Source organism: Gavia stellata, chromosome 9 (genome assembly GCF_030936135.1).
Source record: "Gavia stellata isolate bGavSte3 chromosome 9, bGavSte3.hap2, whole genome shotgun sequence".
NCBI lineage: Eukaryota > Metazoa > Chordata > Aves > Gaviiformes > Gaviidae > Gavia > Gavia stellata.
In genome coordinates this window covers 10,876,387-10,890,571 of record NC_082602.1, presented here as the reverse complement: position 1 = coordinate 10,890,571, position 14,185 = coordinate 10,876,387, and the positions used below count along the sequence as shown (strand labels likewise).

The 14,185-nt window shown below is 37.8% G+C and overlaps 1 protein-coding gene across 1 annotated transcript in view; it reads right to left on the bottom strand.

Moving 5' to 3' along the window:
- The window catches only part of OGDHL (oxoglutarate dehydrogenase L), a 50,591-nt gene extending 40,582 nt beyond the window's left edge, over positions 1 to 10,009 (bottom strand). Inside the window, exons 1-2 of the mRNA XM_059821107.1 lie at positions 9,803 to 10,009; positions 3,377 to 3,556 (exon numbers count right to left, since the gene is read on the bottom strand). Coding sequence (XP_059677090.1) covers positions 3,377 to 3,556; positions 9,803 to 10,009 — 387 coding nt within the window. The remainder of the gene's footprint in view (positions 1 to 3,376; positions 3,557 to 9,802) is intronic.
- Between the last annotated feature and the right edge of the window lie 4,176 nt (positions 10,010 to 14,185).

The window sequence follows — 14,185 nt, the reverse complement described above, 5'->3', positions numbered from 1 at the left end:
ATACAATTTAAACTGGAATTACACTGAACTTTAAGTAAAGAAAACTACTAAAGATTGTACTCTAAACGTCTGGGTAAAATTATGACACTATGACTAGTCTATAGATCCTATCATTTGCCAATTCAGTCATTTTGTATTTTTGCGTGAATCCTCCTTTCTGCACCTGCAGAAAACTAAAATACAGCGTTGCTGACCTAAAACAGATTGGTGCTGAAGAAGTTTATATTGGAAGTGAAGGGATCACTCTTCATGAGCTCTGCTCCACATCAGATAGCATCAGATAGCATTTATTTTCATTCATGAAATTTCAGGAACTTCATCTATGATAAAATTGACATTCAAGACACCAAAGAACACAAATTCAATGGGGAATTTAGCCAGCTTTCAGTTATCAACATTACTGGTGTTAATGCATGCCACAAGTTGCTATAAACTAATGCCTTATATTAACATATAACGTTGCTACAGAAGAAATAACTAATTGATTCAATAGAGCCACAAATAAAAACCAATTTTTTTAATGTCTCTTGTGCGCGATTCTCATATACCAAATTAGCTCATTAACAGCTTTTTATTGATGACTATATGAATATTTTCTCCTTAATGTTTTTCTTTTTAAGGACAAATTCAGATCACTTGGGTAGAATTTCATTCACACTACTAGTATCCTAATTGTCTCTGAAAAAAATAATTAATAAATGGCAATATTAATAACAAATTGCATCACACAGTAACAAAGTGTTATTAAAGTGTGGTTCATCAGGAAGTGACTTATAAAAACACTATTCAAATGTTCTGTATTTGCAGGAGAGTTCATAACAAAATGCTTTCCACTCATAAGCAAACAGAAATACGGCATCTTTTTTAGAACCACCAGCCCTGTAAATTCAGTCTGGCCTCTGAGATTCTTTGTATGTCATGAATCACCAGTAATAAAACTCTGACAGGCCAAATGATGCCCACGGCAACGTCTGTGCCACCTCATTGTTTACAGCAGCACAAAGTCTATCTGACTGGAACTAAGCAAACAATTCTGTCTCAAGCATCATCAACAGGAAAGAATTCACCCCCCTAAGCTACATCTGCTCTGCAGTATTAGTAGGTAGAGGATTAGCAAGAACACCAAAACCCAGAAGAGCAAATCAGTAAAGCACTATGCCACATTACACTCCAGGAGCAGTTTGGTCTTTAACTAAAAGACAGTACTTTCCTCAATATCAAGTTATTTTTTAATAACTTCCACTTCTTTCACTAGATACAGAAAATAGTAAAAACCGCAAAAATCAGAGATGAACCTTGTGAAACTACAGAGATGACACTTGTGAACCTTCAGAGATGAACCTACCTGAAACTAGACTTTAAAATAATATTTTCTAGACACAGATGCAAAAAAAAAAAAAAAAAAAAATCTACATTATAAAAGAAGACTTAAGAAATTAATTTATCTAGACTCATTTTTGTTAAGCACACACGTTTCACTGGAAATCCTTCTTTCAGTGCGTCCGGTGCTCTGCATTAGAAAAAGCAATAGATTAACTGCCTTTTCAGAAGACCAGCTCAACAGACCACAAAGCAGTTTACCACAAAAACCATAGAATACTGACAGGTTTGAGAAATGAAAATTCTGTATCCTTCTCCATTTCATTTCATTATCAGGCAACGGAAGGTCACAAATTGATCATATCCTTTCAACACTGAATTCAGAAGGTATTAAATACCTTTTAAAAACAGACAGTTGCCATAGGTAATCCTCTCTCATTGTTGCAGACACATGGGTGCTTGCCATTTATACAGACTTTTCTGTTCCATCACTTGAGTCGGACAGCCCACTCTTTCAAATACAGGAAACAAAATAGCAATGTCTGAACTATTTTCAAGCAAATGGTGTCAACATTCTCCCATTTTCTCTAATTCTTCAACAAATTTTTACTGCAAGCAAAAGTGAATGGGCTGAAGTGGTTGTTTTCTACATAGATATTTCTAAGCAAATTTCATATATTCTTTATATTCACAAACCCTTCTACTTTTTTACAACACCTCTTCAACAGCTGGGTTAACATGGTTCATATCTGAACCAATGGTGACAATGCGATGTGTACAGAAAAAACATTTTTTAAAGAAGTTCCTCTTCTATTCCTCTGATGATAGCAAACAGGAGTTAAAATTCTTAGTGCAGGGCAGAACAGATCTGCTCAAGTCAAACTGTAGCAAACAGTTTGCAGCAAACAGGGAAGTTACATACTACTTAAAAAAAAAAACAAAAAACAAAATTTTAAAATCTTTTGCTCAGCACAGATCTACATGTTTAGTGGGTTGGGTTTTTTTTTGGTTTCACACTGGTTTTAAGCCTTTTATTGAAATTAAGATATTAAACACAAGTCTAAATAAAAATGCTTAAACTTGTTTCACATTTACAAAACACCTAACCAAACCCACTGTGCTATTCCAAAATCCTTCTTCTTTTAGAGGAAAAAAGGAAATTAGACTTAATTTCTTAATTTAATAAAAGGGTTAAAAAATCTGAGTGTGAAACAAAATCAACTCTGATGAACAGCTCTCTAAAAGAAATTCATCAAAGCTGACCCAAAGTCAGTACCGTCAGCCTCCAAAATTCAACTTCTGGTTAATTCATTATTTCTCTCTCTTTTTACCTATAATCCTGCTCTAATCAGGAATCTCAAAATTCACACTAGATCTATGAGAAGGCAAGCACATTTCTTCCTTTCTTAAAGAAAGATAGTAACATTTAGAACTGTAATACAAACTTTCCCAGACTTGGATCATGGAAAAGTTTGTTGCTGAAGAGAGGGAAAAGTTCTTATTTCACTGCACACATCAGGAGATTCATTAGTATGAGTATATCCAGGACAACTCCCTTCATATGAAGCAAAACTGTTTCAGATAAGTTAGTTTTCCAATTTTGTCAGGTAACTTACTGAATCAGAGACACATACACACACACAAAAAAAAAATCTTAATACAGTCAAGTGAGCCAAAAGGATAGTAAAGGCTAAGTTTTGACATGTTTGGCTCCTGCTCCTGGTAAACGGCCAAAACCCAATAGATTCATGTTCCCTTTCACAAATTACTATCTCCATAAAGAGGTTCCAGGTTAAGCCAGATGACCAGCATCAGGGCTGTGGGTAATCTGAATCCTGAGTTTGCTGAACCAGAGGAGCATCCCAGTCTGAATCCAGGACCTCAGTGTTCAGACACTGTGCAGGGAAGAAAAGACTGTCTAACTCAAGACATTTTGGATCAGAAACAAGACAACAGGCAAGAGTTGAGACCAGAAGGCAAACAGGAACATAAAAAGGAAGAAAAGGGTTGTTTGCAAAGCAGAGGCCCTCCCACACCTACCCCAAAGTACACTTACTTGATATGCTCTTATCAAAGACTGCACAGCAAGGTGATCTTCAATAAGCTTTTCAGCTTTACCCGGTGTCTGGGCCAGGCCATGGCTCTGAAGAAATGATGCCTTTCTTTCCAACTGATCTGGTAGATGGGGATCATATGCTTGGCCAGCATTAGCATTTCGGAAAAACAAATCCCAGGACTGGACATGTGTACAGAGAAGGAAAGAAGAAGGAAAATTTATTGTCTCAACCAAAAGCAGCTCCTTCAAATTGCAAATGGTACCTCACTACATTACAGTATTAAGTACCACTAATAGCCAGCAAAAAGAGAGCACTGCTATATCCTCATCTCAGTAGCAACTGTTTGTTTCATTTACACAGAGCCCTCTTCATCTCATTTCTTACACTGAGTGTGTTCAGTGGAAAACTTTCCAGCACATGAGTGCAAAGTATCTTTGTGCATTCACACAGCTCTTTTTAACTGTGATGTTTATTCAGGCAACCAGCAATGAGTCTGATATTATGCTGCTGATAAAGAGGTATCAAGCCTATAAAACTGAAAACCTTAATAAATGAAATTAATCCATTCCTTTAATGATACTTAAAGAATTTATGATGCTTCAAGACACTCACTGAACATGCTAAATCAGAATCAGCCCTTAAGGGCCTTTCTCAAAGAAACTGTTTAAAAGTAATTACAGCTTTTCTGAGTGAGGCTTTTGGTCTAAGATCCTTTCCTCACTAGCCTGGGTTACCTCACTATGAAAGAAATTATGGACCCGGTTTCAGGTGCAAGTCATAACTTTAGAAGAGTATATCTTTCAGAAACTGAATCACAACAAAGAAAAGATCCTTTTATTTCCATCTGCACTTTTACACAAGCCACTTCCTCCACATATGTCCATTTCTTGTTTTCCTGAACTGTTTCCATTCTGATGAGGTGGTCACTCTCCCAGGTTAGAATGGTGTTAGATATATGGATGCCAACAGACAGCAGCAGAATGGGATAAAACATCTGAGATGCTTACACCCAACAAAGAAGATAACCTGCACTAGCTTAGCTTACAGGTTCCATAAAAGGTAATGAAAGGTCATAAAACACTTTCCTCAGTTTGGCTAACTTAGGAAAGAAAGGAAGCTATTTCAAAATTTTAAAATCTTTTTTAACTGGAATAGAAGAACTGTAAAAGCTAAATTTCATTTTATACAGTACATGTTTTTTATCCTGGTTGTGAGCTTGGAACTAAGGCATCTCAAGGAACCAGTGCCAGAAAAGACAAAAAGTAGGCCAAAGATTTGAGTTTGAAAAGAACATTACTTAATATAGTCATTACGGAATACACAAAAGAATCAAAATAATGTAATACCAACACTGCGCGACAGAAAAATATTTCCAAAATTCTGTTTTCATTAACAAAAAGTCTTCATATTGAAATTTCTACAAGCTTTAAGGTGTTCAGAAACACTGTGAGAGGGGCAGCATACAAGAGCTAAACATCACCCAACCTTCCAAGTTCAAGATATGGAAGCAGGGGGATTCATTGAACCTGTGGGGGGAACCTCATCATCAGCATGAAGCCACTGCCCGGGAAACACTACGTTAATGCACCTCTCTTACTTCTTTATTAATACAAAGCTGCATTGTCACAAATACGATAAACTTACTTAATTTATCACCCTGCTCGTACACAGACTTGATCTAAACATAGCCTAACTTTTATACGCCATGACAAATTAAGGCAGACAGATCATGCTTGGTGGTCAGTTCCAGACACATTGATAAAGAATTCATTCTTCCTCTCTTCTCTCATTTATGCCCATTTCCTATATTGTCCTTACCTTAACACTGCTAGCTGCAGTGTTACCTAACATTGCTAGCCACACTGAGATTAGAAGTCTGAATTTACACAACACACTATAAATGGTCTACAAGAGTCTATCAGTGTAACTGCATTTCCTCTGGTATTCTCTCTATACACCTTCTTACCCTGTATTAAGAACAGTATTGATATTCCATGCCTACACAGCACCTAGTCTGAGAGTTTGCAGATCGTGAACAGTGAAAAACAGATACAATCGCTTTGTGTTACAACTAAGGCTACTTAAACTGGAGGAATTATTTTAGCAATACACAGTTACTAACTTTCATTAAATTAGGAAATTCCAAACACACATTTGGATCCACGACAAATCTGACATTTGGTATTCACTCCAAGTTTTAATAAAGAATATGTTTTGCTTATGTTAAGGTTCCTTCCTCACTTTTTGCAACACCATGATACACATACAATGATGATAATAATGTAACTATTCCTTTGTTGAGTCAAAAACTTCTCATTTAGATGTAAAAGTTATCACAGCACAGTCCCACAAACAATAGAATATGTTTTTAAACAAGTGCTCTGCTGAGACACTTGCTAACAAAATCCAAATAGACTTGCCCAACAAGCTACCTGTTTAAGGAGAATAAGCATAGGACCCTTTCTTCATGCAAACTCACAAATATATAGAAATACCTTCAAAATGTTTACATCTGAAGATGCAGCCAGCTGAAACAGAAGGAACCCACACTATTTTTTCCTATCGCATTTTTGAACTTATTGATTTGTTGGGCAGGCTTGACATTTAATCAGAGGGGAGGGAAAATACATCATTTGGCTACAGAAAATTAGTTTTTTCTAGATACACATCCATCAAAGCCTTTAAAAATTTCTATAGTGTCGTTCAAGATTGATACCAGATTATAGTCTTCAAGTCGTGTGTATCAATGTCAGTCTTTGGCAACAGCATTTGCCATGTGTCTGACCAGACAGAAGACCAGCTTGGTCTCACAGCAAACCTGCAAGTTCTCAACTAAACTAGTCAAGTTCTTTAAGAAAATGGTAGACGAGACTTAGAAAAATACATCTGTAAAAAAATAAATTACTGTAGTGATACATGATACATTCCTTTTTTTTTTTTCCTGTCAGCAAATCTATATTGTAGTTCACCATTATTTTCTCAAGTAATATAATACAATTCAAGTGATTCAGTGGCAATATTCTACTCTCAAATAATAAACAGTGTTGCAGTTAGAATCACAAGTAAGATATTTGTTATCTTGATGGTTTGTTTTTTTTCTAGTGACATCACAATATTTATCAACTGCAGTGAGGACAGCAAAGCCTTAGAAGACACACACTGAGCATCACTACATCATTTAAAAAAAGGAAAAAAAAAAAAGATTAAGTCAAAACAAAACAAAACCCCACACTTTTTCCAAGTACATAAAACGAGTGATTACACACTCATGGCATAGTGGCTGCATACAGGATAACATGGCAGGCGTTATGTACTCAATATCCAACCATGCAGTTTTGTAATTAATCTTGTGATAGTAATAACTGAGCCTTGTCAAGCTTCTCCCTTATGATCTATGGCCCTGACACCATGCTTCAAGGAGAAATAATGATGCCTTTTTCAGAGCCCACGTTATTTTATTCTGATTGTTGTTTTGGCTACTCTAAGGACAGGAAATTCAAAAGACAAGGAAAAGCAGGAAATCATCAGGAATGGATTTGCACAAGAAATAAAAGCTCCTATGGATATAAATGCATATTCCTTGATCTATAACCATGTTAGACATAGAAAGGAGAGATTATTAGGAAAAACGCTAGTAACACTGAATCCACTCATTGGGATGTGACAGCCATATTTCAAACAGTTTTAAATAAGCATACATGGGAAAAGGTGTCCAGTCAAGTCTTCTGGGAGGGAAATAATTTGAGAAGCGTTCATTAATTGGAGTTTCTAAGTAAAAGTGAATAGAGTACAATTTTTAAAGCCCAGGAAAAATAAAGCTTTTTCATCTCATCAGCTAGAAGAAGGCGCATCCCCTCTAATAAGGAGGAGATATCCATGAAGAAGAAACAGGAAATAAAGAGGAAAAAGAGGAAAGAGAATGTAATGTCTAAAAGTCTATCACGAATTGGCTCTCTAAACCGTGCTGGACATACTGGATAAAACAATGAAACATGAGTGGCCTGCAGAGAGAGTCAAATTATTAACAATACCATAACGAACACCACATAAGCCGTTGATGTCTCTTGACATTATTTTCCAACACTTCCACCATTTTCCATAGCAGAACGACAAATTCACAACTGGCCTACAGTCATACAAATACAGGATGAATTTTTATGTATTTTTAAGAAAACAGGTTGTGTTCCACTCTGGACATTGTTAATCTGTTTTACTAAAGCCTAAATTGAACAATTTCTGTCAACAAAAGTCTTGGGTAGGTACTTACAGTTTTAGGTGATGAAATGATATGGTTTTCAAGAAACCAAAAATTAATTTTGTTGATGAAACAAAGTAACAAAGTAAAATTAACCCGCATCATCCCCCCCCCCCTTTTTTTTCTAGGCTGTGAAAAACCTAATTATTTAGGCAAGAATAGCTGTAAAGTAATCCACGATGCCCATCAATCATATTCTTTTAAGCCTCATAAGCCAAGCAGACAGCGAATTTGGTTCAGTTCATTACTGTTTTAAGTATATCACATATACTTAAGCTGGAAAAAAATTCACACATTTTTAAAATGCATCTTGAATTACCTGGGATCCACTCCCTAGGCCACACCCTACTCCACCAGTACATTTACATTCCTCTGTCAATTCACTTCTGCTAATTTATCGGTCGCTGTTCAACCTACAAACTGCATCACCTCATCCGGATCCATCGCCCAACTGTGCCTGAACTGCCAGACGAATTGGATAGTCTTTCGGCAGGATTTTTAGCATTTCCGTCTACCCCCAAGTATCTCAAAAATAACGAGCAGGTCTAAATTTAGCAGAAGCCTTTGCTCTTTGCTAGGGCCGTTGCGCCGGGAAAGTTCCCCGCCCCGCCGAGGACGTGGCTGGCCTTTCCGCGGGGCCTGACTGCGGGATCGGCCCGGCGTTCAGCACCCTGGCCAGCTCCCTCGGGCCGGCCGGCACCGCCCGCCCGCCCGCCCGCGCGCTCCCTCGGGCCGGAGGGGACCCCCGCCCCAGCGCCCCGGCCGCCTGCCAGCGGCGGATTTCACTGCCCAACACTGGTGCTCATTCACTGGGGTTTATGCCCCATTAGAAGGCTGCAAGACTTCACAGCAGCAAAATTCACTCCGCTGTAAAGGGTCTGAACAAGAAATGTAATTCTTCTTAAAGGAAAGAAGGTTCTCGCGAGTCAATGTAACTTAAATAAAATAAGTAAAAACAAGTTGTCACCACACACGCTCCTTCTGCATGACGTCATTCCTTCAAAATAAAGGGTTAATATCGATCTACAGCACGCACACATCATGAGGGTTTCTCAGAAATTAATTCAATGCATCCACACAATGGCTACCCTGCTTGGTTGGAAATTTAGCTGGCAGTTACACGAGAAAGAACCAAAGACAGATGAGACGAGAGGAACCACCCCTGGGGAAGGTCTCTTCAGCTCCAACTTAAGGCATAACACAAAAGACCTAGGATCTACCTGCTATGCGAATAACATTCAGTCTTCAGAGCTGTCACTGCTTATGTCACCTTCCAACAAGACTAAATTCATACACAACGTCCAAAAAAACCAGCTACAAAACTGCTTTTTTGGTCTCCTTTTTTTTTTCCTCCACACGCGTCACTTCCTCACACTTTAGTTAGATTATCAGACTTAGAGCAACAACTTCTAAGTGACGTTTTAATATATGTGCCTCAAGAATAAGCGAACACACAACCAATCTGGTAAACATTTTGGGCACAACTCACATTACTTCTCTAGAAAATTACTTGTCTGTCTCAGAATTTATCAAACTTCTCATCAGTTTCTTAAGTTACTATACATGTATTACCATAAGAGAGCCTTCCTTGTCAGCAGAAAGCTTGTTAAAAAAATATGTATTTTGCCCACAAAACAAAATACTTTTCCAGATACTTAAGAAGGCTTTTCTCATAATTTCAGATTTAGTTTTAAGCTTACAACTTCCACAGTTACCTAAAGGGAACGGAACATTCATCTTCTTCAGACAGTTTAGAAGTACCAATGTCAACACATACTATTTAAATATAACATATCCTCTGATACAACCTTATTACAATAAACCAAAAAATTAAAAGTATTTTATTTCTTGGGTCTTCTTCCTGATGTAACTAATTACTTAACAGACTACTTGAACAGCATTTCCATGGAGGAATGCTGAAAGTTTCTGAGCAGCTTACTATTTCTGGTCTGGACTTCTCATTCTTTCCGCTCAGCTCACCATGCCTGTGGCTCCTCTGTACTTCTGCTGCTGCAATATCACATCTTACAACAATCAATATGTGGGAAATTAGTTTCACATTTTTCATTTCATACAAGACCTTTTTCTGGACTTTTTATAAAACAAGTTAAAAAAGAAAAAAATCGATTCCACTCTTAACCTAATATTATCATTTACAGTCAAGACTTACCTTATGTACGCTTTTAGGGTTTTCAAGCCATGCGTAATACATTTCCTCCACATAATTTGAATTACTCCCACTCAGGAATGGTTCTGAGGTTCCTGATGAAGCATACCGTTGGCCATGTAAAAATACCCTTCTGGCTATATCTTGCTTTTCCAGAAGTTTAATGCCATGCCACTTCAGCGTAGCCGCTAACAACTTCAGATGACTCATGTTTGTTTATTAGACAGAAGATCCAAGTCTATTAATAAAGACAAAAGCAAACCTAATCAGAAAAAGAGCCAATGAATTGCAGACACATTTCAGACTCACAGGGAAAACTGAGGTCTATGGCTAGTGTGCTCTTCAACAAAGCTCAGACCTAGGCATGAAGTTCTCTTCAGAAGAGAGGCCACTCCATGGCTGATTGTAGAGCCACACTTACAGCTATGGTAGTGTTGCTGATGGCCATTCCCGAACCAATCAGTTCACCTCACAGCTTCTGTAACTGATAACATCGTCCTGGTTCCTGAAGCAATCATGATACCACTTGTACCACCTCTTGTACCACATGCCCCCTGAGCGCCGGTTCCCTGGAAACAAATGAGTCTGCTAATCATTGACTGCTCTGCAGCTCTTGGCAACCCTAACTGCTCCCTCCGTTGTAAAAAGCTGTAGCCTTTTACCAAGCCGAACTGGGGTAGGTTCAACAAACAGCGTCAACAGCAAACGCAGCGGTTGAAAAACAGCCTGCTACCTCAAATTTATGCCATGAATAATGGTGCTGACAAAATAATTAAAAGTGTTAGTTAAGTATTCATATTGACATTAGCCTTCAATCAAACGGTGTTACACTAAGAAAAGGCTCAGTTTAATTTGCTTTCCTAACTAGCAACATTTATCTTGTCCTTCCAATGACCTCTTACGAGCTTTTTAACATGGAGAGCAGATTCCCTGTCATTCTGAACACAGTGAGAAAAACAGTAAGGGTTGAATCTTGGGAATGCTGAACACCATCAGCTCAAGTGCTAGTAAAGGGAATTAAAGCGCACCTTCAGAATAAAAAGAACAAATGTAGCTTACAGTTAGACCAAAAATAGTATAATCTTAATGCTGAAGTTGCTAAAATAACAAAGGAATAGCAATAATGTGAAAAGAAATTATTAGTTTTGGTTTCACTTTAGAAGTATTTGGAAAGCTACAAGAACATAAAGGGTAGGATACTAATTAAGAGCAAGAAAAATTCAGCTTTAACTCTGATGTGTCTCTCATTTGTTTTGTTGTCCATCTAAAGAAATCATTTATTTGGTCAGAAGGTAAACCCCAAGTTTTTTGTTGTTTAGTGTGACTAGTTGAACAATTCCTAAAAACAAACAAAAGTACTGAGCTGCCAAATGAACTTTGAAGTGTTTTAAAAACAACAGTAATTTTGAGTCATAGATCAAATTTTATGTTACATGTAAAGATTATTTTATCTCTAATTCGAGAAGTAATAGATACCTTAAAAATTCTGTATAAACATTTTCTGTATATAAATCCCATTAAATTATTTTCTCACTGTTTTTCCTCTTCCCCCTCTCCCTCCAAAAAAGGAAATACACAGTCATAAAATCCCTAAATTTGTAAGGGATAAGAAGAGCTATATTTTTCATCATCCAATTTAAAAATGAATATTGGTCTTCAAAAAAAAAAAAAAAGGCTCCTACTGAGTAAAACATCTTCTTCTCTGGCATCACATTTTTAACATGATATTTTTAACTCAACATCTATTTTGAAAGCTGCTGACTGGATGCCCTTCCTAGTCGCTGATTTTAACTGTATCATCCCAGCAGTGAATTCTCCTCCTTTATCCCACCAAATTCCCTCGCCTCCTCTTTCAAGACTTCTGCAGTCTTTCTTTTCACTGTCATCCACTAGCAGATCTGATGGCCATCATCCACCTACTGAATTCTCCAAACAAGTACTTATTCACGTTCTCCATGGTGCCCAGATACATGGCAAGTATTCTCCCAAGGCAGTATCACCAAAACTAATATACAATCCTCCTTTAAACCTACAAAACCACCAAAACCTCAAAACCGCACACTCTTCTCTCCTCACTTGGCATTTTCAGCAAATTGGCAATGGTTGGTTACTAGTATGCTGAATCCCCTATACATTAGCTTTACTTCCTATCTACCTTTATTCACTTGTCATTTCCCATTTCACAACACTGATTTCCTCCTGTGTCAACACCCTGACTATGATTAGGGCTCCTAGGCAACTGTGGGAACATAAATACTATCAGAACCATTTTGAAAGTAGATTAAGTCCTGCAAAAGCTCAGAGCAACTGGGACAACACTGACAGAGTTAATACATTGTCTGCATACATAATTATCTTTAAGATGTAATGGCACTAAAAACACTATGTATGCATCATGTAATTTTGCAAAACTTGTAAGATTTCCACACGTTGTAACAGTAAAAGTGAGAGGTCACCATGGCGCTTAGGACTTTATGTCTGTGCCCATTCTGATAGAAATGATTACTCCACCTATATTATTCCTTGCAAATCCCACCCTCTACTACCAGACTTCTGCACCCATACCTGAAAGGTGGACACACATTCCTAAAGGGTTACCCACCCTCATTTAAAGTGCTTTGCAAAGAGCTGGGAGAGAAGGGAATGAGAGGAACATTTTTCTCAGTGCATCATAGTACACTGGCAAGCTTCTTAAGTACAGGTAATTTCACATTCTTTCTTTCTAATATGTCTGCCTGGAAAACACGTAGATCTTTCTTCTAGCAGTTAGCAAAGAACGCATAGCAAAATAACAACAATTTGTCAGGGAGATTTGAAAACGGATGCAAATAACACAGCATAAAATAGAAACAAAGAGCTTATAAGTGGCACCAGTCACTTCCCTCCAGTTCCATTTAAATTTCAAAATGGGATGAGAGCTATACTTCAAGTTGTAACTACTGAATACGCAATCTGTAAGAGCAGATATGGGCTATGTCATTCCTGTGAAGATAGAAAGATCACGGGTGAAGGAAACTGTTATCACAGACATTATCCCCATCTCGTGAAAAAGTAATGCCTCCATTTTTATGCAGGTATGAAACTAAAATGGTCAAAGCCACCAATGGTGTAATTCCAGTCAGATTTCAACTACAGATTAATTTCACTCAACAAAACTGACTTCTTCCTAGTTCTTCCTTTTGCACACACCACTCTTCAGCACAAATGTCAGCTGTCAGCAGCTAAATGAATCAGAGACCACCAGCATGATCATAGACCACTCCAGCCCACTCAGCCTTGAGACTGTCAGTCAAAAATCAGCGCACAGGACAGCAGGCAGAAGTCAGAAATAGTTAGGATTGTTCCACTCCACTATGTTTCCGAAATCAACCCTGAAATTATAACAGTGATTGGCAAGGAATCAAGCTGAGCTAAGAGCAACCTAAAGGAAGATATTAATTAAATCTCTATCGGAGGTCAAAAATAAGAAAGAAGCAGTGAACCAAAAGAACAACCTGATATTTAATGCACCAAAGCACTCTTAAAATGGTGGAGGTAAATGAAAGCCCTAAGCACCTGAAAATTTCTGCAGCTGTTCTGCAGTACAGCATGTGTGTCTCAAGATACAAGCTGGCTTTCACCTTGGCACTTTCAACTCCAGAAGCAATCTAATGTCACGGACAGTCTTGTGAATTATTCTACCAGGTTTCTAGAGGGTAACAGAAGCATATGAAAAAAAGACAGCAAGACACTTCTGATAGCAAAGTGTTTATCTAGATTTTTTCAAGATGACTTTAAATATAAATACATTGCATAGGCTAGTATCATATGAATCAATATTCTCCTGGTACTGCCAGTACCCTTACTGAGTTTCTTAACACACACATGAAGCCTGCTACCAACGCTAACAAATGTTCTTTATGCTCTGCAGAAGTAGTCATTAATATGTCTGGTCCCTATTTCACAAAAACACTCCTTCATCCACTATCATGGTCATTTTCTCCTATATTCCCCATACAACTCACTCCTAAATCTCTTCTTAAGATTGAATAATTCTAATAAAACAAGGCTGACAGTGCAAAAAATGGATGAAGATAATAATGTATCTCCATAGCCTGTCATGGATAATTGAAGCTTGAGAGACATGGAATATCCTTATCAAATAAGGCTACTTCAGGAATACATACCTCCACATGCTAAATGTTGCTTTTCCTTCCAGCATAGACGTGCCCTACTCTATAAAGGAGCGTAATTCTCCATCCAAAAAGTTGACCTGGAGGAAGTTTACAAGCCATGCATTCACCACAGGGTGTACACCGTAAGTCTTGGGCAATGGAGGTATCTCCATGCAGTAAAACTACACGATATATTACTCTCCCCTCAAAAAAGGCGGCTTGAGTGGGTACC